Source organism: Sus scrofa, chromosome 3 (genome assembly GCF_000003025.6).
Source record: "Sus scrofa isolate TJ Tabasco breed Duroc chromosome 3, Sscrofa11.1, whole genome shotgun sequence".
NCBI lineage: Eukaryota > Metazoa > Chordata > Mammalia > Artiodactyla > Suidae > Sus > Sus scrofa.
Window position 1 is genome coordinate 32,317,720 of NC_010445.4, and position 26,020 is coordinate 32,343,739.

Genomic DNA, 26,020 nt, shown 5'->3' on the forward strand with positions numbered 1-26,020 from the left:
CAAAGCCTGAAACTTTCCCTCTGGCTCTTCCCAGAAAAGCCTGCCAACCTCTGATCTCAGTTATCATGAGCACACTTCGTGGACAAGAAGATAAGGATTACCGGATCTGGACCGCTTCAAATTCACTCCACTTAAGTGTTTCCTGCTCCTCCATGTGCCCCAGATCCCTGCCCATGGCGCAGCAGGGGCGCCGGCAGATCTGAATCCTGCCCCCCCAACACCCAGGCACCTTCTCGTGGCCCTGAGCGTGTCCCCCACCGACCTGGCGTCACACACGTGCACGCCAGGAGGGAGGACCGGCCTGTTTTCCTGCTCTGGTGCCGGGTCCAGGGCTGCGTGTAGAAGGTGCTCTGTCCTCTCCTAAACCAGGCTGGATGGAGCACGAAGGGTGACGCAGATTCAGACGTAGCCTGAGATCCAGCCCCCGGTCTGTGCTTTCTTAGGAGCCGGGGAGCGGGGTGGGGGTGGGAGATTACCGAGAAGAGAAGTATAACTGAGGAGAACCCCCTAAGATGGAAGGTTCTTGAGACCTGCGAAGAGCACGGCAGTAACGACAAAGCACAGCACAGGCCCGAGCACACCTGCTCACGGCTGCCCTCTCGGCATAGGGCCTCTGACTGCTCCAGGAGGAGCTGGGCACTGTCCAGGAAAGCGCCAGGCCCACAGCAGCTTATGGAGAGGCCCGTCTGGGCCCAGGCTGGTGTCGTGGAAAGCTGGGGGGAGTTCCCAACTTGTTCCAGAGAGAGCGGAGGGAAGCAGTGGGGACGGGGGTACCCAGTGCATGAGCACAGGAAGGTGGCATGAGTCCAGGGAACGGGCTGAGTTATACCAGCACCAAGGTGTCACTGGCTACGTGAAGGGAAATTAAAAGGCGATTCTGAACCACTCTTGTTTAACCTGCGGACAAACCTCCCCCCTCCCCCCTGTGGAATGCCCCCTGGTCAGCTGACAGTGCCCGGGCGAAGCGCCAGGGTTCTGCAGATGCCAAGCAGGGTGTGCTGCGGAGCCACGGAGACGGCTCCCGGCAGGCGCCGGCCTCGCTCACCTGCGGCGTGGTGATGAGCACCGCCCCGTCGATGTGCGCCCCGGCCAGGTACTGCACGGCCGACAGGTGCTCGTCCGACGTCCCGGGCGGGGTGTCCACGATGAGGTAGTCGAGCTCCCCCCAGTCCACGTCTCGGAGGAACTGCTTGATCATGCCTGCGAGGAGACACGCCGCAGGCTGCCTCTCTTTTCCGTCCCTCTGACTCTTTCCAGACGCACGGCTGTGCTCTGGGGGTCCAGCCCGTCTACGCCTAGAGCAGTGGTGCTGGGCAACCATCAGGGTGGGGGTTCTGCTCGCCTCTAGGGCACAGAGGCCGGGGAACCGCTAACACCCTGTGACTGGAGCACCGTCCACCCCGTCCCCAGCCAGCGGTCACCTGGCTGAGAAGGTCAGCAGCTTTGAGGCTGAGGGACCTTGCCCAAAACGGCATTTCCAGTCATCACCTGCAGCCTCTGAGCCCCCTCAACCTGCCACCCATCTCCCCTCACGTCCTCCCTCTGACACGCATGAACACAGAACCACAGGAGGAATACTCTCAGGGTCAGGCGGGTTTCCAAGAGAGAAAAACCCGCAAGTGATAGGAAATTATAAAATGTTTATGTATAGGAGTTCCCGTTGTGGCTCAGTGGTAAGGAACCTGACTAGGATCCATGAGGATGTACGTTCAATCCCTGGCCTTGCTCAGTGGGTCAGGGACCCAGCGTTGCCGTGAGCTGTAGGTCACGGAGGTAGAGGTCACAGGTGCAGGTCACAGATGCGGCTCAGATCCCAAGTGGCTGTGGCTGTGGTGTAGGCTGGCAACTGCAGCTCTGATTTGACCCCTGCCTGGGAACTTCCATGTGCCGCAGGTGGAGCCCTAAAAAGAAAAAAATTTTACGTATAACTGATCCTCTTTGCTGTAAACATGATGCTAATACAACATCGTAAATCAACTATATCCCAATAAAATTTTAAAAAATTATTTAAGATTTTTTTTTCTTTTTTTTGGCCTCGCCTGTGGAATGTGGAAGTTCCTGGGCCAGGGATCAGACCTACACCACATCAGCGACCTGAGCTGCTACAGTGACAATGGGGGATCCTTACCCCGCTGAGCCACAGCCGAATTCCTAAAATAGGTATTTCTTTGCCTTTTTAGGGCTGAACCCATGGCATATGGAAATTCTCAGAATAGGGGTTGAACTGGAACTGTAGCTACCAGCCTATGCCACAGCCACAGCAATGCCAGATCCGAGTCGAGTATGCAAACTACAACACAGCTCACAGCAATGCCAGATCCTTAACCCACTGAGCAAGGCCAAGGGACTGAACCTGTGTCCTCATGGATACTAGGTGGGTTTGATACCACTGAGCCATGATGGGAACTCTTTTTTTTCTGGCTGTACACACAGTATACAAAAGTTCCTGGGCCAGGGATCAAATTCCAGCCACAGCTGTGACCCACACCATGGCAGCAGCAATACCAGGACCTTAACCTACTGTGCCACAGTGGAAACTCCTGAAATTGCTATTTCTGTTGGCTCTCTTCAACCCGTGAAGAGGCAACCAGTGGCAATAAAAATACTACTCTACAAGGCCATCCTGACAGGACAGGATGCGATTCTGCCCTTGGGCGGACGCAGTAAGAGACAAAGCAAAGCAGCAAACCATTTTTCTTTGGTCCTCTCCAGATGACGGCGTCATCAGGACTGCTGAGCAAGAAACCCACCGACATCACCCCCAAGTTGTCTTCCAAGAACTGCAAAGGATGATGCAAGAAACGTTTTACTTAAAACCACAGGGCAAGGCACTTCCCTGTCTTTTGTCTGAGCTCTGGCTGAAAAAATTACTACTTAATATTCAGTCTTATGAATCTTCAAACCACCCCCCCCCATTAAAAAAAGAGGCTACCAGGGGGATTGAAAGAGGCACCAGACCACCCTCTGCGGCACTGACAGTGAACCCAGCTGAAGTAAACATCATTTCCTTGACTGTCTGACCAGGGTTGGCAAACTATGGCCTTCCTTCTGGTTTTAGACGTAGCTTTCTGGGAAAACAGCCACGGTCGTTCGCTTGCATGTTGCTACTTTCGAGCTACCATAGCGGCAACTGTGTGGCCCACAAACTGGAAATATTTGCTCTCTGAGCCTTGACAGACGGAGTCTGCTGGTCCCTGGTCATAACCGGATTCCCTGTGACTAGCCAAGTGCCTCCAAAAGTAGTTGCTGACTGACACACAGAGTTGGGTTGAGAAAAATGCGGCCCGCCAGGCCCGTGCCCACCCCAGTGAAGAGCAGGCAGAGGGGAGCACTCACCACTGGAGACCAGCCCGAGCCGCTCTGGTGAACCTGTGTGGAAGAAGCCAGTGCCCGTTAGTGAGAAATGACACACCCTGGTCATGCTTCACACGCAGTTTCCAGTGAGAAGACCGTCTGTTGTCTTCGGCACTACTGCCAAGTCCTTCCTAGGGAATGAGCACTGGGAGGCCCGAGCGGTGGCCGGTGGGTGGTGGGTGCTGGGTGGCAGAATTCACGTGCTTTCTCCCTGCCAGGTCGGATTATTTTGAAGCCCTGCTTAGACATCTAGTCAGGGAACCAAAGTTATCAGAGTCTAAATATAATTTTCGCTATTTTAAAAGTGTGACAGCAATGGGCTGGGGCTGCGCAGGAGCTGCAGCAGAGGGTGGAGCAGCGAGGCGGCCTCTGTACGAGACCAGGGGCGCAGGGGCCACCTTGAGGGAACTGGGACACAGAACCCGCCTCAGTGACTTGACTGCACCACTGCCCCCGGGGGATGAGAAATGGGGCGGGGGTGTCACCCAGCAGCTTGGCGCTGCTTCAAGACCCAGCCCTTCCTTCGTCGTGGGTGTTCACGAACTGCCAGGGTTCAAGTCTGCACTGACGCTTTATTGGGAAACTGGAACTTATGCAACAACTTCCAATTACACATCAGTCTTAGACACTATGCTGCAAGCAACACAGGAACCAAAACACAGTCTATTTTCTTGATGAAATATTAACTTTTTAAAAATAGTCTACTGAGATGTAATTCACCCATTTGAATGTACAATTAAATGGCTTCAGGATAGTGACAGAATTGGACATTTTAGGATATTTTTACTTGAAGAAGATACCTTGCACCCCATAAGCATCGCCCCTCATCCCCAGGTTTCCCCCGTCCTAGGGGACCATGGATGTGCCTGTTCCCCACACTCCATAGAAACATTTATCAGATGACACATGGTCCTTCGTCACTGGCTTTAAAGTCATACTTTTAAGGAGAAACCCCCACTCATTCCTGTTAATACTCATTCTCTAAGTCACTGGTCTTGAAAGAGGGTAAACACGAGGGCCCAAAGCACAGGAGAGGACAAGCGTGGAGCTCCTGGTTTTCTCACCGCTTGGCATTTAGTGTTTATAAACGACTCAGAACGGGCACAGCGAGAAGCACCTGCACGTACCAACAGTAGCGGTCCCCGTGCCGAGGGGGCGTGTGCCGCGGAGCTCACTGCCCTTGGCCACGCGGTCACAGCCGTGACCCTGCTGCTCGGTGTCAGCCCTTCCCCAGCAGCTCAGAAGCAGACCCCGAGCCCTGCGCCATCCGAAGCGGTCCCCCAGGGACTGGCCCCCTCTGCCCCTGGCCACTCCCTGCTACCCTGTCACTGTGCCCTGGCCCTGGGGACCCTGTAGGGAGGGTGTGAGGACCGTTCTGCATCAGCAGTCCTGCCCAGGCTGCCCTGCCCCAAGTGCCCTCCTCTGGGCTGTCTGGGCAGGGTGCCCTTGCCGCCCCTCCCTGTGAGCAGCTCCCCCTGCCCCACCCTTCTGTCCCCTCACTCTGCTCAGCGTCCTATTATCTATCGCCTGCCCCTCCCACGACAGCAGAGTCTATATCTGTCTTGCTGGCCTCTGAACCCAGCACGCAGTAAAGAAAGAACCAATCTTTTTTTTTGTTTTTTTTTTTGTTTTTCGCTGCCCCGAGGCATATAGAGTTCCCCAGTCAGGGATCAGATCAGAGCCGCAGTTGTGATCTAAGCCACAGCTGCAACAATGCCAATCCTTAACCTATTGCGCTGGACAGGGGTTCAAACCCCCGTCCCAGGGCTCCTAAGACACCGCCGATCCCCTTGCACCACAGCGGGAACACCAGAGAATGAACACATCTTGACAGCCTTGCCCTCTGGCCTTGTGTCAGTGCCCCCCAGAGAGCCCCTCTAGGTCAGCTCCGTGCCACCTAGAAGGGAGACCTGCTGCTCTGCCCCCACCTGTGTCACTAGCCTGCCCTGCCGTCTCACTTGCCCTCCAGTGACCGCAAGGGCCGAGCTATCCCCTTGAGTCCAGGGTGCAGCCCTCTGGCGAGCCCTGGCCTAGCCTCCCCAGGCTGCGCCAGGCTTCCGAGTCTGACTTGTGCATTTGCATGCTGTTTCCCTTCCCCTCTGCGAAGGCCTGGAAACGAACACTTCTCAGACAGTCTGGATGAACTTAAGTGTGATCCTGCCCCCTCCGAACTCACGGCCATGGTTCAGGTAGACAGGGGGACCAGTGAGCATTTACCCAATGGCATCTCATCCAGGTAAAAGCCCTTGGCAGAGGGTTAGCAGCTCCGGGCTACAGCTGCGGGGAAAAAAGCCCCGCCACGTTTTTTCACGAAGCCATTACCTGTTCTCCCTCCAGTCCCATGATCTTGGGGATCGACGGCCCGCAGATGTCAATGTCTAGGAGAGCCACCTGGGGGACGAGAAGAGACAGAGCAGGGGGTGACTGGGCGCAGAGTCCCTGGACGGGGTTCCAAGGAAAGGAGGGCAGGAGAGGATGCAGGAAGCTGGGTCAAACCGGGACCAGATGACCTCACGAGGGAGTCAGGCTGACCTTCCGGGCCCAGGAGACACAGCCTCGACTCCTGATGAGAACTTGGCAAAGGACCTCGACACCCCCAGCCCCCCCAGCTGCCCTGAGTCTGCCCTGTTGCCAGGGGGATCTTATGGGTGTCAGGTCCCTTCAAGATTCAGGTCCAGGCACTGTCTACTTGGCCCTTAACCCTGTGCTGGTGTGTATGTGTGTGTGTGTGCAAAGATCACTATCCCTGCTTCACAGAAGAGGAAACGGAGGTTCAGAGAGGCCCAGAGGCTTGTTCAATGAGCAGGGAGCAGAGCTGGGGCATGAACCAAAGTCTCCAGACTCCAGCACCAGGGCTCTTCCCGCGAGCCTTGGGGCCTGGCGAGGGCCAAAGTGGATCCTCAGCTGGGCTCGGACCAAGCTCCGTTTTCCTTTGATGCTAAAGGTTAACAATGACTTGGCCTCCACTTCCAAAAAAAGAAGCCAAACCTGAGGACAGCTACCCGAGTTCTGTGCTGGTTAACATGGGGCGTGGATGACTCCTTCTACCCCAAACGCCCTGCTCTCCAGGCGGGAAAAATGAAAGGGTCTGGGACAGCCTTCAGCTGTGTTCATCCTGAACGCTCTCCCGTCTGAGATCCAAAGTACAGCAGGTCTGGGTAGCTTTTTAACTGCCCTCAATTCGTTTCTGGCTTCCTTCAGGCCTCTCAGAAACCCTGACCTCCCGCGGTCCTCACAGGACCTCACAGCGTGGTCAGGAGGGCGGCTCATCCTTCCGATCCCTGCTGGCCTCGCACGCCCCCTGCTGGACCCCGGGAAGAGTGCAGCAGAACCAGGCTCATCCTCTAGACCCACGTCCTAGGCCTGGCAGATGCTTTAGGCGGATGCGTGTTGAGGATCCAGCGTCTTACATCAGAGCCCCACGACCTGGGAAATTACACCACCACTGCGACACTAACGAGACCCTTCATCAACACTCTCAGGTCTCTAGCCCCTCAGTCTAGAAAGTCTCTCTCGTGGGGCCACTTTAATCAGTTTCCTTTTGAGGACACCCCCCCTCCTGCCACCTTGGCCACCGACGCCCCATGACCAAGGGGATATCTTGGGCAAAGTGATGCAAGAAACAATCACGTGCTCGCATCCCCGTGGTGGGACCCGAAAAGGCCGCGGCACATTCCTGCTACCCCCACTCTCTCAGTGGCCGTGTGCCATCCCCTTCAGACTCCCTGCTGATCCTGCCGCTGCCCCGTCCGACGCATTCCCTTTCTGCTCCAGGGAAGCCAGAGAACCTTAGAGACCCCTAGCTGGGAGACACGTGCCTGCATTAATCCTCACAGACTCTCTGTGGAAGGTGCCAGAAGCCTGATGAGAAGAGGAAGCCCAGCCACACCTCTTCCCAGCCAGAAAATGGTTGAACAGGTGTGGCAGGGCTGTCAGGATCCACGTTTCCCTACCCAGCGCCCCATGCTTCCCCTTGAGAGGTCACTGGAAGCGGCCTCTCATCTTAATTCTAGGCGCTCCGAGGCGTGTCACTTGGCACAGGAGCCCTCTCCTGCCAGCTCTGTCTGAGCTGCTCATCTATGAAGCCAGTGTTTCAGGAGGTCATTAGGCCCCTTCCAGCGCTCAAGTCTACAAGCCCTGAAGCCCCCAGTGTGACTCTTTCAGTGACGGTGAGCCTTTCAGATCACAGGCGGGAGGGTCAGCTGTAACTTTCGGGAGCTGCTCTTGCAGCGGAAAGAAGGCATGGGATGCTGGGTCATCTCCAGGCTCAGGTCAACACCGCGCAGGCTCCTCTTTTCACCCCAACCTGCACACTCCCCGGCCTGCCTGCGAGCAGTCAGGGGCTACCCTGTGACTCGAGGCCCCTTATGAACTGTCAGACACCCGCCAGCCTGAGCACTGCCATGGAACAGCCTTGCTGGGAGTGGGTAATGAACCGTCACCAGGTGGCAGGAGAAAAGGACGGGTGGTCGGTACCATCCCACTGAATGTAGGGTGCGCGCGCATGCCACTTGGCTTTAATTAGCAAGACCCTCCATGTGAGCTCTGTGCCTACCCCGGGTGCCCCCGGCAGACAGTGATAGTTTCTGTCCTGAGCAGGTATTCGGGGAAGATACACTTTCGTGCATGCTGACGTTTCTGTTAAACACCAGCGCCCAAAGACACCCAGCTCCTCTAGCCTGTCTCCAGCAGGCCGTGTGCCCCCCTCAGTGTGCTGCAGTCAGGACGTGCGCACAGTAGGGCTTTAGGACATAATTACACGGAAGCACATGGGTCTGTGTAAACAGCTTCAGATTCCAAGCGGCTCCTTGCAGCCGACCCAGTTAAAGAGCATCTCCAGCTGTTTAAGAAGATGCCTGACAGCTTCTAAAAGCAAAGATTATTCTGGGTACCATGGATCATTTCAGAAAACACATTTCTTGGCCAGCCACTTGGCCAATACAAAGCTGAGCCTCAGAGACCAAGAGATTGCTAACAGAAGGATGGATCGGCAAGTGGTATCTTGAACCTGCTCAGCCCTGCAGACTGGGTGGGCTACAGACTCATTATTTCCAAAGCAGAAGTCATTCCCTTTCTTACAGTGGCAGGGGCAACAGGAAGCCTGAAAGGGCCAGGTCACAGCCCCTGGGACATATGGTTAGCAGGACCTTGCAGTGGCATACGGTAGTAACAACGGGGGCTGTTGGGAACATTTTGGGGGCGCTTCCTGTGCATCAGGCACTGTTAAGCATTTTACACTTACACACATCATCTTGCTCAGCCCTGAGTCCCATTTTACAGATGAGAGAACTGAGGCAGAGGCGGATAACCGCCCAAGGTCACAGCAGTGGCATGGGAGGAGTCGGCACGTGATCGTGGGCAGACTCCACAGCAGGTGTTCCTGGCCACCATGCTAAGCTGCGCCCACCTCCTGCCCTGCATGCTCAGCTGGAGTCCTGACCCTCCCTATTCTCTGAGTCGGAGGCCTGGCTGCTCCACCTTCCCAGCTTTGTCCTGTTTCCTGGCATCCGTTCTGGCACCACCCTAGCTGTGTCCTTGAAGCCTCTCATGGAGACCAGAGCATCACCTCCTGCGGGCTTACGTGCCCTCTGGCGCCATGCAATCGCACATTCAGCTCAAGTCATACCCCGTTCCCGCTGGACTGCCTTCCCGGGGCGATCAAAGCCTCCCGGTCGGGCTCCTTCGCCTGAGTGGCGGCCCCACACTGCCCACCTGTCTGCCTGGGCAGTGCCGGCTCTGCACCTCTGTCTCCTCCTGCCACAGTCCCTCTGCCCGACTAGAGTCCAGAGGCCGCCTCCTCCAAGGAGCCTGTCCAGCTGTCCCCTGCCAGTCACCTTTCTCCTGTCCTGAATCCTGAGGGCACACCTTGGGTAACAGATATCAGACTCCAGAGTGACCCACGTCCGTGGCAGAGGCCAACTAGAGTGGCTCCACATGTCACAAAAGGATCAGAAAAGAAACGAGCGCACAGAGGAATTCAGGAACCCAAGGGAGTGAGCAACACCACGCTTTCCAGATCACCCAGTCCGGCCTCTTCTCCGTCCCAGGAAGACCACGCTGCCCCACCTCCCGCTCCTCCTCCAAAGTCCTTCCCCAGCCAGCACTAGTGCTTTGGGTGCCACAAACCAAACCAGGGGCCAACATACTACAACCCAGGGGCCAAACCAAGCCTGCTGCCTGTTTTTGTACAGCCCACAGCTAAGAATGGTTATTAGGTTTTTAGAGTGTTGGAAAAAAAAGAGTACTTTTATTTCAAGACATGACAATTATATGGAATTCAAATTGTATGAAATTCAAAGTTTTACTATAACATAGCCACACTGATTTGTTTATAGGTTATCTGTGGCTGCTTTCATGTTCAAGGACAGAACTGAATAGTTGCTACAGAAACTATATAACCTAAAAAAAAAAAAAAAAAGTGCTGTATAACCTACAAAGCCTAAAATATTTACCACCTGGTTTTTATTCTTTTTTTTTTTTTCCCCCACACTTGCAGCACGCCTAAGTTCCCAGGCTAGGCTTTCACCTGCACCACAGCTGTACCCGGAACCACAGCAGTGACAACATCAGATCCTTAACCTGCTGAGCTACAAGGGAACTCCACCCTCTGGCTCTTTACATAAAGTTTGCTGACCCCTGAAGCAAACTCTACTTTCTTAAATTTTTTCTTTTCTTTTTTTTTTGGCAGCACCTGCAGTATATGGCAGTTCCTGGGCCTGGGACTGAACTTGAGCCATAGCACTGACAATGCCGAATCCTTAACTGCTAGGCCACCAGGGAACTCCTTAACCCAATGATTTAAAAAACGTATTCCTGGAGTCCTTGGTGAGATATCTCAGGAGCCACTTCGTGTGTGTGTGTGTGTGTGTGTGTGTGTGTGTGTGTGTGTGTGTGTGTGTGTGTGTGTCTCAAGGGCAGGCAGGAATGGTAGGCTTGATTCCCTTGCCCACTGTAGCTGGCTTTACTTGGTTTTTGTGGAAGAATCAGTCTTTATGTTACTGAGAACTCTGGATGCTATTTCACACTGGAATAAGATGGCTTCTCTCACTCAAAAAGAAAGCACTGACATTTATCCAGCTTTTAGAGTTAAAAAAATATAACTGGCACCATGTGGCAGTTTTGAAATTTCAATATCAAAGTAAACATACCTCTAATGTCCCTTCTAGTAGCATCTTAAACAAACAGGAGTTCCCATCGTGGCGCAATGGAAACGAATCTGACTAGGAACCATGAAGTGGCGGCTTCGATCCCTGGCCTTGCTCAGTGGGTTAAAGATCTGGTGTTGTGGTGAGCTGTGCTGTAGGTCGCAGATGCGGCTCGGATCCCGCATGGCTGTGGCTCTGGCGTAGGCGGGCAGCTACAGTGCCAATTAGACCCCTTGCCTGGGAACCTCCATGTGCCACGGGAGCAGCCCTAGAAAAGGTAAAAAGACCATAAATAAATAAATAAATGGGAGTTCTCGTTGTGGCGCAGTGGAAACGAATCCGACGAGGAACCATGAGGTTGTGCATCTGAACCCTGGCTCCGCTCAGTGGGCTAAGGATCTGGTGTTCCCGTGAGCTGCGGTGTAGCTTGCACACGAGGCTCGGATCCAGCGTTGCTGTGGCTGTGGTGTAGGGCAACAGCTACAGCTCCGATTCGACTCCTAGCCTGGGAACCTCCATATGTGGCAAGTGTGGCCCTAAAAAGACTAAATAAATAAATAAATAAATGTATGAAAGCAGCACACGCCAAGACCATGAAAAGCACTGGAATGGTTGGGAATGGCTTTCAATGTGAACAAAATGGAATTGTTTCTACCTGACACAGAACTTGTCTACAGGCCCGAATGGGGCTCTGATGGAAAAAAAAAAAAAATACATTGGTTTGGCAATTCATGTAGCGTGTGTGGCTGGCCCCCTCCCCAGGCCACAGCGGCAACGAATGTCCTTGAGAAGTCCCTCATTTCAGGGCTCAGCATGTTGGGCTGTGAGTTTTAAGAGATATCCATGCCTCTCTAGCAATTCTGGTATGTGGTATTTTAACTGAACTGTGAGCAAAACTTCATTTTGGCAAAAATCAAAAAGGTGGAATGTGTTTTAAAAAGAAAAATAAAAAACTGCAGTATTCACGGTTTTATTAGGTTTCAAATGGTCATCAAAGTGAATCTTCGGATCAGGTTTTAAGATCTGTGCAAAACCGTCTTAAGTCCCAATGGCTCACCTGCATTTAAAAACAGGTTGGTACCTTTTTCTTCCTCTCCCACCACACTCTTTACTAAGGCTGCAATCCCGAAGGCAGCCTTGGCAAATGTGTTATCTTGCTCCTCTGTGTACGTGGTGTGCGTGAATGGCCTAGTTCAGGGGTCAGCAAGTGTTCCCTTCAAGGGTCAAGTGCAAGGTAGTTTAGGCTTTGTGGGCAAAATCGAGGATAACACATAGGTGTTAACATAACACTATAAAACCAACCATTTATAAATGAAACAACCGTTCACAGCTCACAGACCATAAAAAGACAGGAAATGGGCTGGATTTGGCCACGAGCTATAGTTTGCAGACCCTTGGCCTAAAAAAAGACCGACGGGGGTTAATAGAAAAAGGTCTGAACTTAAATCGTCTGCAGGCCAAGAGAAACGGACACTTGCCACCCACGACCATGGCTGCAGACCTTGATGAAATCCTTCATTCTGCTGCTTGACTGCTACACTTCCTCCTTCTCTCCCCAGAGGTCTCTTCAACGGACTCTCACTCCCTGCGAGCCATGCTGAGCCCTCAGACAGGAGCTGCTCCCAGCCTTCCCGGAGGGGCCTACCTGCGTGTTCTCATCCTCCGCTAGGCCGTGGGCCAGGTGGGCGCTGAAGGTGCTTTTCCCCACGCCGCCTTTCCCAGACAGCACCAAGATCTTGTGTTTCACGGTCTTCATTTTCTCTTTGATTTCCTCTATGGCTGCAAAGAAAGCAATTCAGAGGGCCAAGCCCCCCCACTCAGTCTCCACTCTTCCAATGGGCTGGAAGGAGCTAAGTTCTCGGGCTATTTCAAGGGATTGGGCGTGAAACAGCACCTCTCCAATGGCAGTAACAGTGCTACCAAAAAAATGCTACTGGCCCCTCTCATATTTCCTTACTTATTGCTCCAAGGCAGAGCTATAGATACAGCAGTGATTCCCAACCTGGGGCAGACCCCACCAGGGTACGTCTCTTCGTTGTCACAGAAAGGATGTGCTGCTGGCGTGTAGTGACTAGAGGCCACGGATGCTGCTCAGTGTCCTGCGGTGTTCAGGGCAGATGCCCCATAGCAAAGATTTACCCAGCCCTGAACGCCAGTAGTGCCAAGACTGAGAAATTGACAAATTGCAGGCACTTAATCAGTACCTGTCACAGATGACTATCATTTACTATGCTTTCATTATCTCATCCCATTTCAAATCCTAAACACAATGCTTGATTTTTTCTTTCTTTTTTTTTTTTTGTCCTTTTTAGGGCCCCACCCGTGACATATGCAAGTTCCCAGGCTAGGGGTCGAATTGGAGATGCAGCTGCCAGCCTGCACCACAGCCACATCAACTCGGGATCCAAGCCATGTCTGCGACAGACACCTCAGCTCATGGCAACGCCAGGTCCGCAACCAACTGAGCAAGGTCAGGGAACAAACCAGCGTCCTCATGGATACTAGTCGGATTTGTTTCCGATGAGCCATGACAGAAACTCCTATTTTTTTCTCCATTTTTGATGAGGGAATGGAGGCTCAAAAAGGTTAAGACTGTTGCACAGTCACACTATGTGCAGTGGTCCCAAGAATCAAACCCGCGTCTCTCTTTGAATTCCTTCAAAATTCTTCCCCTAGCCTGCTTTTTAAGATCTCAGTAGGCTCTCACTCTTCAGTTTCTCTTTCGCAGTATTTACTACTGTGCTGATGTGGTTACTGTGGGTCTCCCCTATTAAACACACTTTCCCTAGTGATCTCATCTACCTCTTTCACAACTGATTCCCCAGCATGGAGCACCGCGCCTTCAAGTGATTGACACGTACTTTTGTTGAATTAATGGAAGAATCGCTCCTCAAAAGAAGGAAAAGTTTGTCCAAAGAGAGCAGCTGGTGAAGCTAAGATTTAAGCCCTAACTACCCAACTTCAATCACTCCCGGTTCCTTGGGGTGACCGCCTCCTCCCGACCACTTCTAGTTACTGTCACTCAAACCTCTGGCCCCACCCACCCCTCACCGGCAGCCCTGCTAAAACCCCTCTGGATTCCACCCAGACAAGGTATCAGAAGCCATCCGCCCAATGTTCCCCGCCTTTAAAGTGCCCCGCCCCTCTGGGTCTCGCTCCTGTCACTCATTCCTAAAGCCCCGCCCCTTACTCTGAAGACGCTTCCTCGTTTCGCCTCCCTGGGCCCTGCCCCTGTCACTCAACCTTCAGGTCCCCAACCCATAACCACCCCCACCCACACGCCCCGCCTCTTCCGGGACAGCGATGTCCCCTTCCTGTTCAAGTCGCGCCCTTGCTTACCCGGGTCCGGCGCGGCACCAGCTCCAGAAGCGCATAGCCGCTGGTTCGGACACCCCTGACATGAAGCCCCTCGACCCGCCTGGGCACTGCCGGTCCCGGGACAGTCTGCACGGAGAAAAGATCACCATTCAAGTGGCTCCTGTCTTGTCAGTCCCGCCACTCCCCCAACCCCCGCTTCCGCGCGCTCACCGTGCGGTACCTCCTCCATTCTGCTGCTTTGGACGCCTCTGCGGTCACCGGAAACTGCCGTTGCGTATTTCCGCCTCGAGGCGCCCAATCTGATCCTCCAGCTGCGCGAAATAAATCTCAGCGAGAGGGCGTGTGTACCGCAAATCCTGTGGTCGGGAGCTTGAGGCGTTTCTGTTCCTTTTAAAATTGAGCTGCAGAGATCTATCCCAAGCACTTTAGTAGGTATCTCCTAGGAACAAAGGCGTTATCCTACATGACATCGGTGCCATTTTCATACCCGAGAGATTTGACATTGCTGCAAAATTGTTGGCACACTATTCATTTACTCGGCTGTTCCAAATAGGGCTCCACCCCCAAGTCGCACTTTATCTTTTGTTCGCTCCAATTTCTTTTGAAGAGCCCGCCGCCTCCGCCTCCTCCCACTCCCACTCCCCCGTTAGATTCAGGTTAAAGTTTTTAGCAGAATGTTCTTACCTTTGTATCACAGCAGAAGCACATAATGCCAATCAGTGGACGTCGTTATTGGTGATGTGAGGGCTTGATCACTTGATCAAGATGGTGTGTGTCCTCTTTCTCCAGGGAATGGTACCGTTTTCCATTTGTAATTAATAGAGACTCTCTGGGGGTGATCCATTAAGATCATGTGAATATCCTGTTCTCAATCAACCTTTCACTCAATGGTTTTAGCATCATTCTTACCTGGATGGGTTACATAGGTGTTTGCAAAATTGTGCTTTTTCTCAGTTCTGTCATTATCTATTATCTGAGTTAATTAACTGCCATTCCTCAGTAAATAAGAGATTCCTCCCCGCCCTTTTTGAGACTCACGGACCTTTAAAATATTCTATATTTAATACATTATTCTCTCTGGTCAATTTCTTACTCCCCTCCGTCAGTTTAGCCCGTGAAGCCTAGTCAAGCCAGGTCCTGTGTTACGGACACTAATCCAACATCTTTGTGCTTGTTCTTTCCAACACAGTAAGACTGTGCAGGTTCCCCTTCTATTTGCTCCAGCTATTGCTCCAAGGACCCCCTCGTTGCTTTTCCTGGAGAATGGTGTTTATTTTTTGTCTTGTTAGGGCTGCACACCCAGCACATGGAGGTTCCCGGGCTGCAGGTCGAATTGGAGCTGAAGCTGAGGGCACCAGAGCCATAGCAATGCCAGATCTGAGCCGTGTCTGTGACCTACACCACAGCTCACGGCAACACCGGATCCAAGAATGGTGTTTAGAAATCAAAATGTGGATACTCAGTGTGCTCATTACTACTGGCGTGTCACTGCTTACAGGTTTGGGACAAATTTTAAAGAGTGAACAAACGTCCTCCTGCCTCAGGCATTAAGGATATAGAAACTCATTTTATTTTTTGGCTGCACCTGTGGAAGTTCCTGGGCCAGGGGTGGAACCTACACAACAGTGACCCAAACCTGATGATCAGTGATGATGCCTGATCCTTAACTGCTGGCCACTGGGGAACTCCCAGAAACTCATTACACAGGAATGTTATCAGTTGCCTATTACTGCCTCTAACTACAAGCTAGCACATGCTGAGTGGTTACTCTTTGCCAGCTGGTATCGAGTACTTGTATGTGAATTGCCTTACGCTTTTCAACAATCCTATTCTGTAGTGCTACTATCTCCATTTTTGGAGATGAGAAAACTGTCCCTCACAATGGCTAAACTACTTCCCTAAGGTCACACAGCCAATAGCGAGGGAGCCAGACTAATGAACTCAGGTTGCACTCTCATCCGCAACACATGGTGTTAATGATACCCAACTGACCCGGTTCCCATCTTCCTGGAGCCCAGCCTGGTTGGGACACCAGAGGAGGAAGCATGACATAATGGTGTGATAAATGCTATGATAGCAGAGGACCAGGGTGACAGGGGTCAGGGAGGATTTCCTGAAGGCTGAGCATGCAACACCCAGGTGGGGACAGGGTGGGGTGGGGGCTAGCAGCATTTCAGCATGAGCAGAGCCTGGCCGTCAGAGGCATTCCCTTAGGAGGCAGGGAGGACTGGAATCTCCGTTTTGCAGGTGAGAAGACGGAGCCACAGAGAATGACTTGCCCAAGGTCTTAGGGCCAGTTGGATACTGAGCCAGGATTCCGATGGCCTGGCATAGGGCTGAGACTCTTCATCTCTATGCTATACATAGGGAGGCAGGATGCAAATGCTTCTCCTTTCTCTGAGGACACTGAGGCTCAGAGAGATTAAGTGATGGGCCCAGGGTCTCAAAGCCAGCAGGCTCCACTGAACTCTCTTACCGCAGGCTCTTCCTCCCCCAGCCACACTGCAGAGGCCTGTAGCTGGCCCACTTCACGTCTTCCTTCCTGATGTCCCCTAAGACCTTTCTACAGTTTTCCGCAGCAAGGCCACTTGAGAGCTCATCTGTTCCTAATTCCACGGGGCCCTGCCACTCAGCCCGCAGGGGGTGTTTGCTCAGTGGGAGGGAGAAAGTGTCTCCTGTTCCTCCACCTCTCCCACCCTCCTCCTTACTCAGCTGTAAAAAGCATTGTGTTCCACACTGAAACGTAAAACAAACTCAAAGAAACCTTCTCTCAACTTGGCTCCAGGGTCTCTCCTACTCTCCCAGCCAAACTCCGGTCTCACCTGGGATGGAATTTTCCAGCTGTTGTGGCTGGGCGCAGAAGGGCAGGAGCCGGGTGGCCAAGCAGATTCCCGGGCCCACCCCCAACCTCCTGAATCAGAAACTGGAGGGCTGGGCCTGGGAATGTCCATCTGCATTTCTCATGGAGAGTAATGACATCCACTAAAGTTGGAGGACCTCGCTGTGGATTTTTTTTTTAATGGTTTCCTTTGCTGTGCACAAGCTTTTGAGTTTAATTAGGTCCCAATGGGAGTTTTGTGTTTGTTTTTATTGCCATTATTCTAGGAGGTGGATCAAACAAGATGTTGCTGTGATTTATGTCCAAGAGAGTGTTCTGCCTATGCTTTCCTCCAGGAGTTTTAGAGAATCTGGCCTTTCATTTTGGTCTTTAATCCATTTGAGTTTATTTCTGTGTATGGCGTTATGGCATCACTTATATGTGGAATCTAAAATAATGGCACAGTGAACCTCCCTACAAAACAGAAACAGACTCACAGACTTGGAGGACAAGACTTGTAGTTGTCGAGGGAGGTGGAGGAGGGAGTGGGATGGATGGGGAGTTTGGAGTCAGTCGATGCGAACCATTACATTTAGAATGGATGAGCAATGAGGTCCAGCTGTACAGCACAGGGAACTCTATCCAGTCTCTTGGGATAGAACATGATGGAAGATGGCATGAGAAAAACAACACATGTGTACGTATGACTGGGTCACTGCTGTACAGCAGAAATTGATACATCACTGTAAATCAACTATACTCTAATACAATTAAAAAGTAAAAGCTTGAGGACCACTTCTTAAGATGAACACTCAAGACTCATCCCCCCCCCCCCTTTTTGGCTTTTTTAGGGCCACACCCGCAGCATATGGAAGGAAGTTCCCAGGCTAGGATTCGAACTGGAGCTACAGCTGCCGGCTTACACCACAGCCGATCTGAGTCTCGTCTGAGACCTGCACCACAGCTCACGGCAATGCCAGATCCTTAACCTACTGAGTGAGGCCAGGGATCGAACCCACATGCTCATGGATCCTAGTCGGGTGCATTAACCACTGAGCCACGAAGGGAACGCCTCAGCCCACTCTGAATTGCACTTTCCACTTCCTTCCCGATGGACAGCTTTATATCCTCCGTTATCCCATGGGCACATTTCCCCAGTCTGCAGCCCCTATTTCTCCCTAAGGTGAGACACCTGTGTCCCAGTTGATGCCTATGTAGGTTTTACTGCAGGCTTAACAAACTCTTGTCCACAACTTTCTCCTCAAACCAGTTCCTGCCTCTGGAGTTCTCATCGCAGAGCATAACAAACTCTTGTCCACAACTTTCTCCTCAAACCAGTTCCTGCCTCTGGAGTTCTCATCGCAGAGACTGGCACCACCACTGCCTAAGAACTCAAGTCATAAACCTGGGCACTGGCCTTGCTTAGTTCTCTGTCTCCCCTGTATCAGTTATCAATTGCTGCATAACAAATGATCCCAATACACACTGGTTAAGATAACAATGGTTTCTTATTGCTTGTGACTCCTGATTTGATCCCAGCTCACTGCGGTTGGTTTCGTTCAGGCGGGAGCTGATTAGAAGATCCAAGAATCTCCCTCCCACGTCTGCCTGCATTTCCCCTCCCCACACGGCCTTGCCTCATTCAGTGGTCCAGCCTGAGAGTACCTTTCCATGGCAGTTGGACAGGGCTGAGACCTGGCACAGGGGCACTCTCTCACACTCTGTTGGCCACAGCAAGTCACAGGGCCGCCCAGGTTCAAGGGGTGGGGGAGCAGAAGCCACATCTTGATGGGTGGAGGGGCAGGTATGTTTGGGGCTCGGGTACCCATCGGCACCCAGAGTCAGAAACATTTGGGGCATCTCCCTTTTCATCCAATCAGGTACCAAGTCCTGGGCCTCCCCTCTGGGGGCTGTGGTGGGCTGGCTGCACACATGGCTCAATTCTTCAACCCTTTATCTGTGCCCTTTGCTGTCTGGCTTTTTAAATTAATTTTTTTTTTTTGCTTTTTAGGGCCATACTTATGGCATATAGATGTTCCCGGCCTAGGGGCTGAAACCAATACAGCTGGCAGCCCACGCCACAGCCATGCCAGATCCGAGCCTTGTCTGAGACCTACACCACAGCTCATGGCAACACAGGATCCCCAACCCACTGAGCTAGGCCAGGGATCAAACCCGAATCCTCATGGATACTAGCTGGATTCACTTCTGATGCACCACAACAAGAATTCCTGCTAGATGTGCAGTGCTTCTGGTTCTAGCCCTCGACTGGGGCTCAGGCATGGGGCTTACTTGGCTAATGAGATGTTTGCAAGTGGAAAAACCTTATGCAAGCACCCGCCCTTCTTCCCTCGCTTGCCCTCTGCTGGTGGCTGCGAGGATATCTCCAGCCTGGCCCGCTGAAGCTAAGACACCCAGGGGAGCTGAGCGAGCCCATGGCCCCAGCCAAGGCCATCCCTCACCAGCAACCCCAGACCCACAAGTGCTGCAGAGTCACAGGTGACCGCAGGTGTGTGGGCGAGTCCACGGGAACCGCCCAGCCAGCCGAGGACCCGGCAGCTAAATTAATGCTTCCTGATTTGGGGTGACGTGAACAACGGACACGCCACAGCTTCCTTCGCCCTGACTTTCTTAGCTCAGGCCCTCGTCCTCCTGGACCTGCAGTATTTTCTGTAATAGCCAGGCGACGCTCTGTTGCCAGAACAAACATCCACCAGACAGCAGAGGCTCAAGGCAACAAGGCTTATTTTGTGCCTGCTCCAAATACAGCCTCATGGGCAGGGCCCTGTTCATGGGAGCTCTCAGGGCAGCAGACAGGCGCCACATCTGATGCTGCTACCGTCTGAACACAAGACTTCAAAGGTGGAGAGTGGAAATTAAATGCTCCTGCTGAGTGAGACGTGACACCTATTTGCTCATTTTCTTTCTCTCTCTCTCTCTCTCTCCTTTTTTTTTTTGCTTTTTAGGGCTGCACCCGAGGCATATGGGAGTTCCCAGGCTAGGGGTTGAATTGGAGATACAGCTGTCGGCCTACACCACAGCCACAGAACTTGGGATCCAAGCCGAGTCTGCGACTTACATCACAGCTCACCGCAACGCCGGATCCTAAAGCCACTGAGTGAGGCCAGGGATCGAACCCGCATCCTCATGGATCCTAGTCAGGGTCATTAACTGTTGAGCCATGAAGGGAACTCCCTGATTCTTTTCTTTCTTCTTTCTTTCTTTTTTTTTTTTTTTTTGCCATGCCTGCAGCATGTCTAAGCTCCCCAGCCAGGGATCGAACCCTGGCCACAGCAGTGACCATGCTGGATCCTTAACCCATTGAGCCCATAGGGAACTCCTCTACTCACTTTCCACTGGTGAGACCTAGTCCCACGGTCATACCCAGGAAGGTATATCGAGGGCAGGTGCAGATGCCGGGAGGTGGAGACCCAGACGGTGGGGGACACTGGACTGATAGTGAAATCACTTATACGTGCCATCTAAAATATGGCACAAATGAACCTGTCTACAGAACAGAAACCCTCATAGACACGGAGAGCAGACTTGTGGTTGCCAGGGCGGAGGGAGGAGGGAGTGGGATGGACGGGGCGTTTGATGTTAGCAGATGCGAACCATGACATTTAGAAGGGATGAGCAATGAGGTCCTGCTGCACAGCACGGGGAACTCTATCCAATCTCTTGGGATAGAATATGCTGGAAGATAATATGAGAAAGAAAATGCATCTATGTATATATGACTGGGTCACTATGCTGTACAGCAGAAATTGACACAACACTGTAAATCACCTATGCTCTAATTAAAAAAAAAAGTTCTTCCTGTGGTTTCTTTGCCACAGGCCTATTGTTCTTTCCCTTTGCAAATCAGACCGCCTCGCTTGGCTGCTCTTAATCCTTCCATGGCTCCCTATGGCCCACAGGCTCACATGCAAACTTCGCATGGTTTTCAGCGGCCTCCATGATCCATCTTACCCTCCAGCCTCATTTCTTGCCCTGGGCCACGTGGCTGTTGAGCCCTAACCACTGAACATCTGGCATTTCTCTGGGGACCCAAGCCCCTTACTCTGCTCACACAGGTCCTTCTGCCACAACTGCCCTTCCACCCCCCTGCCTGTCCAGCCATGACCCAGTCCCCCACGAGACAGCCCTCAGCAGCATCTTCCCAAAGCTGCTGGCCTGTGGGATCCCCTGATGTTCCTTTCCCAAGTACAACGGGTTCCAAAAGTCTGAGCCCAGGTTTCTCTTTAACTTCCGAAGCATGAATGCCACAAACTTACACACATCAGCTCTTGAAAGCTTACATGTCCTCTCTATCTTTAGTTTGAAACAACAGACCTAAATTGTTTTATTTCCATCCCTCTGATGGAAGATGGCTAGGATGACTAAACAACCTAATTAAAATGTTAAAGTGTGTCATCGTGGATTTAACTAGCTACACTTTTTAATGAGTCTCAAAATAAGTTTGTAAAACTACAGAAGGTAAAAAGATGAGCTCCTGCCAGAGGTTGGGGAGGGGGTAAAGGGGGGGAGGGTGATAAGGCAGAACACAGGGGATCTTAGGCAGTGGATTTGTGACACTCTAATGGTGGTCAGTTGACTTTATGCACCTGTCAAATGTCATAGAAGGTACAACATTAAGAGTGAACCCTTGGAGTTCCCTGGTGGCCTAGCAATTAAGGACCTGGCGTTGTCACTGCTGTGGCGCAGGTTTTATGAGTTTCTGGACCAGGGATCAAATAAAATAAAATATATTATACGTGTTATTATAAAATAATATAAAATAAAATATAAAATAATATAAAATACATAAAGAGTGAATTCTAATGTAAACTATAGACTTGAGCTAATACTACTGTATCAATCTTGTGTCTCCAGTGCTGACACTCAGATCCCACCCATGCAGGATGTAAAGAATTAATAATGGGGCAACAGGGTTGGGGGAACAGATAGGAGCTCCCTGATCCTTCTGCAAGTTTCTTTTTTCCATGCACCTAAAATTAATTCTAAAAGCACAATCTGTTTCTACTTCTGAAATTATCGGGGTTTAAATCTGCATTGGGACGGTTGGCACACAGGGCTTATACTTTGCACAGCAGGGTTTCTCAGCCTGGCTACACGTTGTCATCCACCACCCAGGGTATCTTACCCAGGTCTTCCTCCCCGACATCCATTAAGTCCGAACCTTGTGCGGGGAGCTTGGGCATGTCAAGAGGTCCTGAACCCCATTTTCCAGTGGGTGGGAGGTGCGGGGGGTGGGGGTGGTTTTCCATACCAACCAAAAATGCCCCCCACACGAACGGGCTGTCCTAAATCCAAGTTTGACCCTTTGGAGAAAGCAGCAGATTCCAAAGGTTGAGAGCACAGTTCTCCAAGACTGCCCGCCCCTCCACCTCCCACCTGCCCCAAACCCCACTTGCAAGCCTAGGCTATTACCTGTGCTTCGGACTGACCGGCTATAAATCAGAGGTTCCCATAATTTCCTTTCTCTTTAGATTTGATTAATTTACTAGAACGGGTCACAAAGTCAGAGAAACATTTTACTTACTAGGTAGGCAGATTATCCCAAGAAGCGATAACCCAGGAAGAGCCAGATGGAAGAGACGCAAAGCACGGGGAAAGGGCGACTCCACACCCTCTCCAGGCACACGCTCTCCCCACGCCTCCAAGCTTTCACCAACCTAGAAGCTTCGAAGGCTACCGTCCTTTTTAAGGAGGTTTCATTACCTGCTCAAGATTGATGGTCCGCAGTTGGTTCAACCCAGGACCTCTCCCCTTCCCGGAAGCTGGGGGTGGGGCTGAAAGTTTCAATCCTCCCACCGCATGGTTGGTTTCCTTGGCAACCAGCTCCATCCTTGAGCGACGTCACCAGTCACCAAATTAACATAACAAGAAACAGCTTTACTGCTCTCTCCACTGGGGAAGTTCCAAGAATTTTAGGAGCCCCGTTCTAGAAATGGGGACAAAGACCAAATGTATGTTCTTTTTAATTTTAAATCACATCATAGCACGTTTAAAAACCTCTCAGGGTTTCTAGCCCTGGCACTACAGACTTCCGTGGTTGGGATGGGAGATGGGTGAGGGCAGATTACACGGGGGTTTACACTCCTGCTCCGAAGTCGGATGACACGTGTTCAAACCCAGACTCTAATGGGCAGATTAACACTGGGCAGGTTCCTTCATGCCTCCAGCCTTCGCTGGCTCATCTGTAAAATGAGTATAATGAGAGCATTTTGTCCCATGTTGCTCTGGGGATAAAATAATTAATTCATGCAAAGCACTGATCACAGAGCAAAGATCCAACACGTATTTGTGTTTAAGTTCACTTGGTATAGGTGAGAACTGCATAGGTGAGATGTTACACCTTGTTTAGAGATGGGGGAACTGAGGCTTAGACCGGGAAAGTTGCTCTTAATCACAAACAGGTTAGTGGATGAAATAAGACAAGCACCTGGGTCAAAGCATTAGCAATTTAGACGCTGATTTAGCCGGACTAGAACGTCTTAAATACGCTGCAGGTGAAGACCCACCTTTGACAGGCGCGGGAGGCTTCTGCAGTTTTGTTTTTCACCACTAGATGGTAGTATCCCCCCACTTATGATGAAAGAAGCCAGGCCCTAGGAAGAAATGTTGAGACTTTCCTACCTTTTCCCTTTGTTCCAGCAAAAATATCTAACAAAGGACTAGGTAACACTGCAGGCCCTTGGCGCATAATTGAGTTGTAAAGTAAGGTTCAGATCCATTGTATATGGAGACGTTTGCTCATGTGCCGGTTAAGGATATAGATTTTTGAAGGCCAGGCGTTTGTGTTCAAACTCTGGTTCCCCATGGACCAGCTTTCAAATCTTTTCTTCATGTCTCAGTTTCCTCCTCTGCAAAATGGCAATAATAATGTGACCTCCCTCAGAGGGTTATTGTTGGAAGGATTAAATAAGTCAGTATGAGTAAATAATTTGATATGTGTCAAATAAATTTAAAAAATGCCTGGCACGGTGGAGCAGGATATAGGTGTCAGCCATTGGTAGTTTGTCTTACACAGCTTTATGGAGGAATAATTGACAGACCACAGACTGCACGTTTTTAAAGTCTACAGTGGCAAGGCTTCGACGTGTGTAGACACCTGTGACACCATCACACACTCAAGGTCACGAACGCACCTATCATCCCCCGTTTCCTTGTGACCTTTTGCAAGCCTGCCGATGACCCCTCCAGGCCCGTACTACTCTATTTCCTCTCTGTGGATTAGTGTAGATTCTCTAGGATTTTATATAAGTGGACGCATACAGCATGCACTCCTTTTCACCTGGCTTCTTTCAGCATGGTTTTTTCAGGTTCATCCATGTTATTGCGTGTGTGACGTCCACTTCCTCCGGCTGCTGGGTCGTGTGTTCCACGAGGTGATGCCACCACAGCTGGTTAATCCAGTCACCTGTGGTTGGATATTTGGATTCCTTCCAGCTTGTGGATGTTACCAATAAAGCGGCTCTGAGCATCGTTAACACAAGTCTTTGTGAAAACACACACCTTCATTGCTCTGGAGTAAACACCTACAGGTGGGATGGGGGGGACTGCTCTCCAAAGTGGTTTTCCATTCCCACCTGCAGTGTCTGAGGATTTTAGTTGCTCCCTATTCTCACCAACAGCGAGTGTAACCTATCTTTCCGATTTCTGACATTCTAATAGGTGCGTAGCAGCATTGTATTGAGCTCTTAATTTGCAGTTCCTTAGTGAGAAATGATGGTGCCATCCTGTCAGGGGCTCGTGTGCCATCAGCCTATCTTTCTTAAGTGTCTGTTCAAGTTTTATGCCCATTAAAATTGTTTTTTTAAGTATTGAGTTTTGAGATTACTGTTAATATTCTGGATACAGGTCTTTTACCGGTTATCTGTTTGGCAAATATTTCTGCTAGTCTGTAGCTTGAGAATGAAAATTCTCTTAGGAGGTTGTCTTTGGAAGAGCTGTTCTTCAGAGCTGTGGTTGCCAAGGGGGAGGAGGTGGAGGGAGAGTTGGGAGTTTGGGATTCGCAGATGCCAACTATTACATATGGAATGGATAGATTCCAAGGTCCCACTGTGTAGCTTGGGCAACTATAGCCAACATCCTATAATAAACCATAAGGGAAAAAGAATATGCCAAAGAATGTATAGATGTGTATAACTGAATCACTTTGCTACACAGCAAACATGAACACAACATCGTAAATCAACTATACTTGAATTGTTTTTATTTTTGAATACATTTTAAAAAAGCTGTTCTTAATTTTGATGAGGTCCAAGTATCCATTTCTTGTATGTATTGTTTTAGAAAACATATCTAATATAGTTCGCCAAAAAGCACATGAAAAGATGCCCCATCTCGCTAATTATTAGAGGCAGGATGACAGTGGTAATAAGTCTGGGACTAATTCTGCCCTGATACTGAGGTGAAACCCTCTCTGGCTATTTGATCTGATGCCCCACAGATTAGAGAATCCTCTGCTGTGGTTGGCGGGTGGCGAACTCCCTATCCATCTATCTGTCTAGATATGTCTTTTTAGGGCTGCACCCCTGGCGTATGGAATTCCCAGGCTAGGGGCTGAATCAGAGCTGCAGCTGCCAGCCTACACCCCAGCCACAGCCCCGCCAGATCCCAACCACATCTGCCACCTGTACCACAGCTTGCCACATAACCTGATCCTTAACCCACTGAGTGAAGCCAGGGATCAAACATCTTCATGGATCCTAGCTGGTTTCTTAATCTGCTGGGCCACAACAGGAACTCGCTTTTGCTTCTTCAATTAGACCTCGGCTTTTTCAACTGTAAATAGCACAGTGCTATGCAATCTACAGTTGGCTGAATTCGAGGATGCAGAATGGTGGGTGAGGCAGGCCAGCTATAAGTTATACTTGGATTTTCTGCCACATTGAGGGTTGGAGCCCTTAACTCCCACGTTGTTCAGGGTTCAACTGTGTATATAGATCCGTATGGAAGGCTTAATTGTAAAACATCTCCTTCTGGGAGTTCCCTTCGTGACTCAGCGGTTAATGAACCCGACTAGGATCAAAGAGGATTCGGGTTCAGTTCCTGGCCTCTCTCAGTGGGTTAAGAATCCGGCGTGTGAGTTGTGGTGGAGGTCACAGATGTGGCTCGGATGCCGAGTGGCTGTGATGTAGGCCAGCAGCGGCAGCTCCTATTCAGCCCCTAGCCTGGGAACCCATGTGCTGCAGGTGTGGCCCTAAAAAGCAAAGCAAAAAAAAAAAAAAAAAAAAATTAAAAAGTCTCCTTCTGTGCCTCATTTCCACTCCTGTCTCTGCCCAGAGGTAATCACTCTGGCACTGGTTCCTGTGTGTCCTTCTAGAAGTGTTTGTGTGTATACAATTACCTATAAAAAATAAACAAAAAGCCAAAG

At 51.0% G+C, this 26,020-nt stretch overlaps 2 protein-coding genes across 8 annotated transcripts in view; one reads left to right on the forward strand and one right to left on the reverse strand.

The window, feature by feature from the left end:
• Positions 1–879, forward strand: part of TVP23A (trans-golgi network vesicle protein 23 homolog A) — a 43,118-nt gene extending 42,239 nt beyond the window's left edge. For both annotated transcript variants that reach the window (XM_005662136.3, XM_021086635.1), the window contains one exon: positions 35–879. The gene's annotated coding sequence lies outside the window, so the exon portion shown is untranslated. The remainder of the gene's footprint in view (positions 1–34) is intronic.
• Positions 1–22,401, reverse strand: part of NUBP1 (nucleotide binding protein 1) — a 28,347-nt gene extending 5,946 nt beyond the window's left edge. For 2 of the 6 annotated variants that reach the window (XR_002342151.1, XM_021085765.1), the window contains exons 1-9: positions 22,181–22,401; positions 14,502–14,646; positions 14,038–14,256; positions 13,839–13,943; positions 12,145–12,278; positions 5,677–5,745; positions 3,337–3,369; positions 2,690–2,780; positions 1,046–1,200 (exon numbers count right to left, since the gene is read on the reverse strand). Coding sequence is in view for 3 of the 6 variants with exons in the window: in XM_021085765.1 (XP_020941424.1) it covers positions 1,046–1,200; positions 2,690–2,780; positions 3,337–3,369; positions 5,677–5,745; positions 12,145–12,255 (459 nt within the window). In the remaining 3 variants the exon portion in view is untranslated. Of the gene's footprint in view, positions 1–1,045; positions 1,201–2,689; positions 2,781–3,336; positions 3,370–5,676; positions 5,746–12,144; positions 12,279–13,838; positions 13,944–14,027; positions 14,257–14,501; positions 14,656–22,180 lie in introns of those variants that run through there. The other 4 variants (XR_002342149.1, XM_005662132.3, XR_002342150.1 and 1 more) reach the window with 3 other exon arrangements.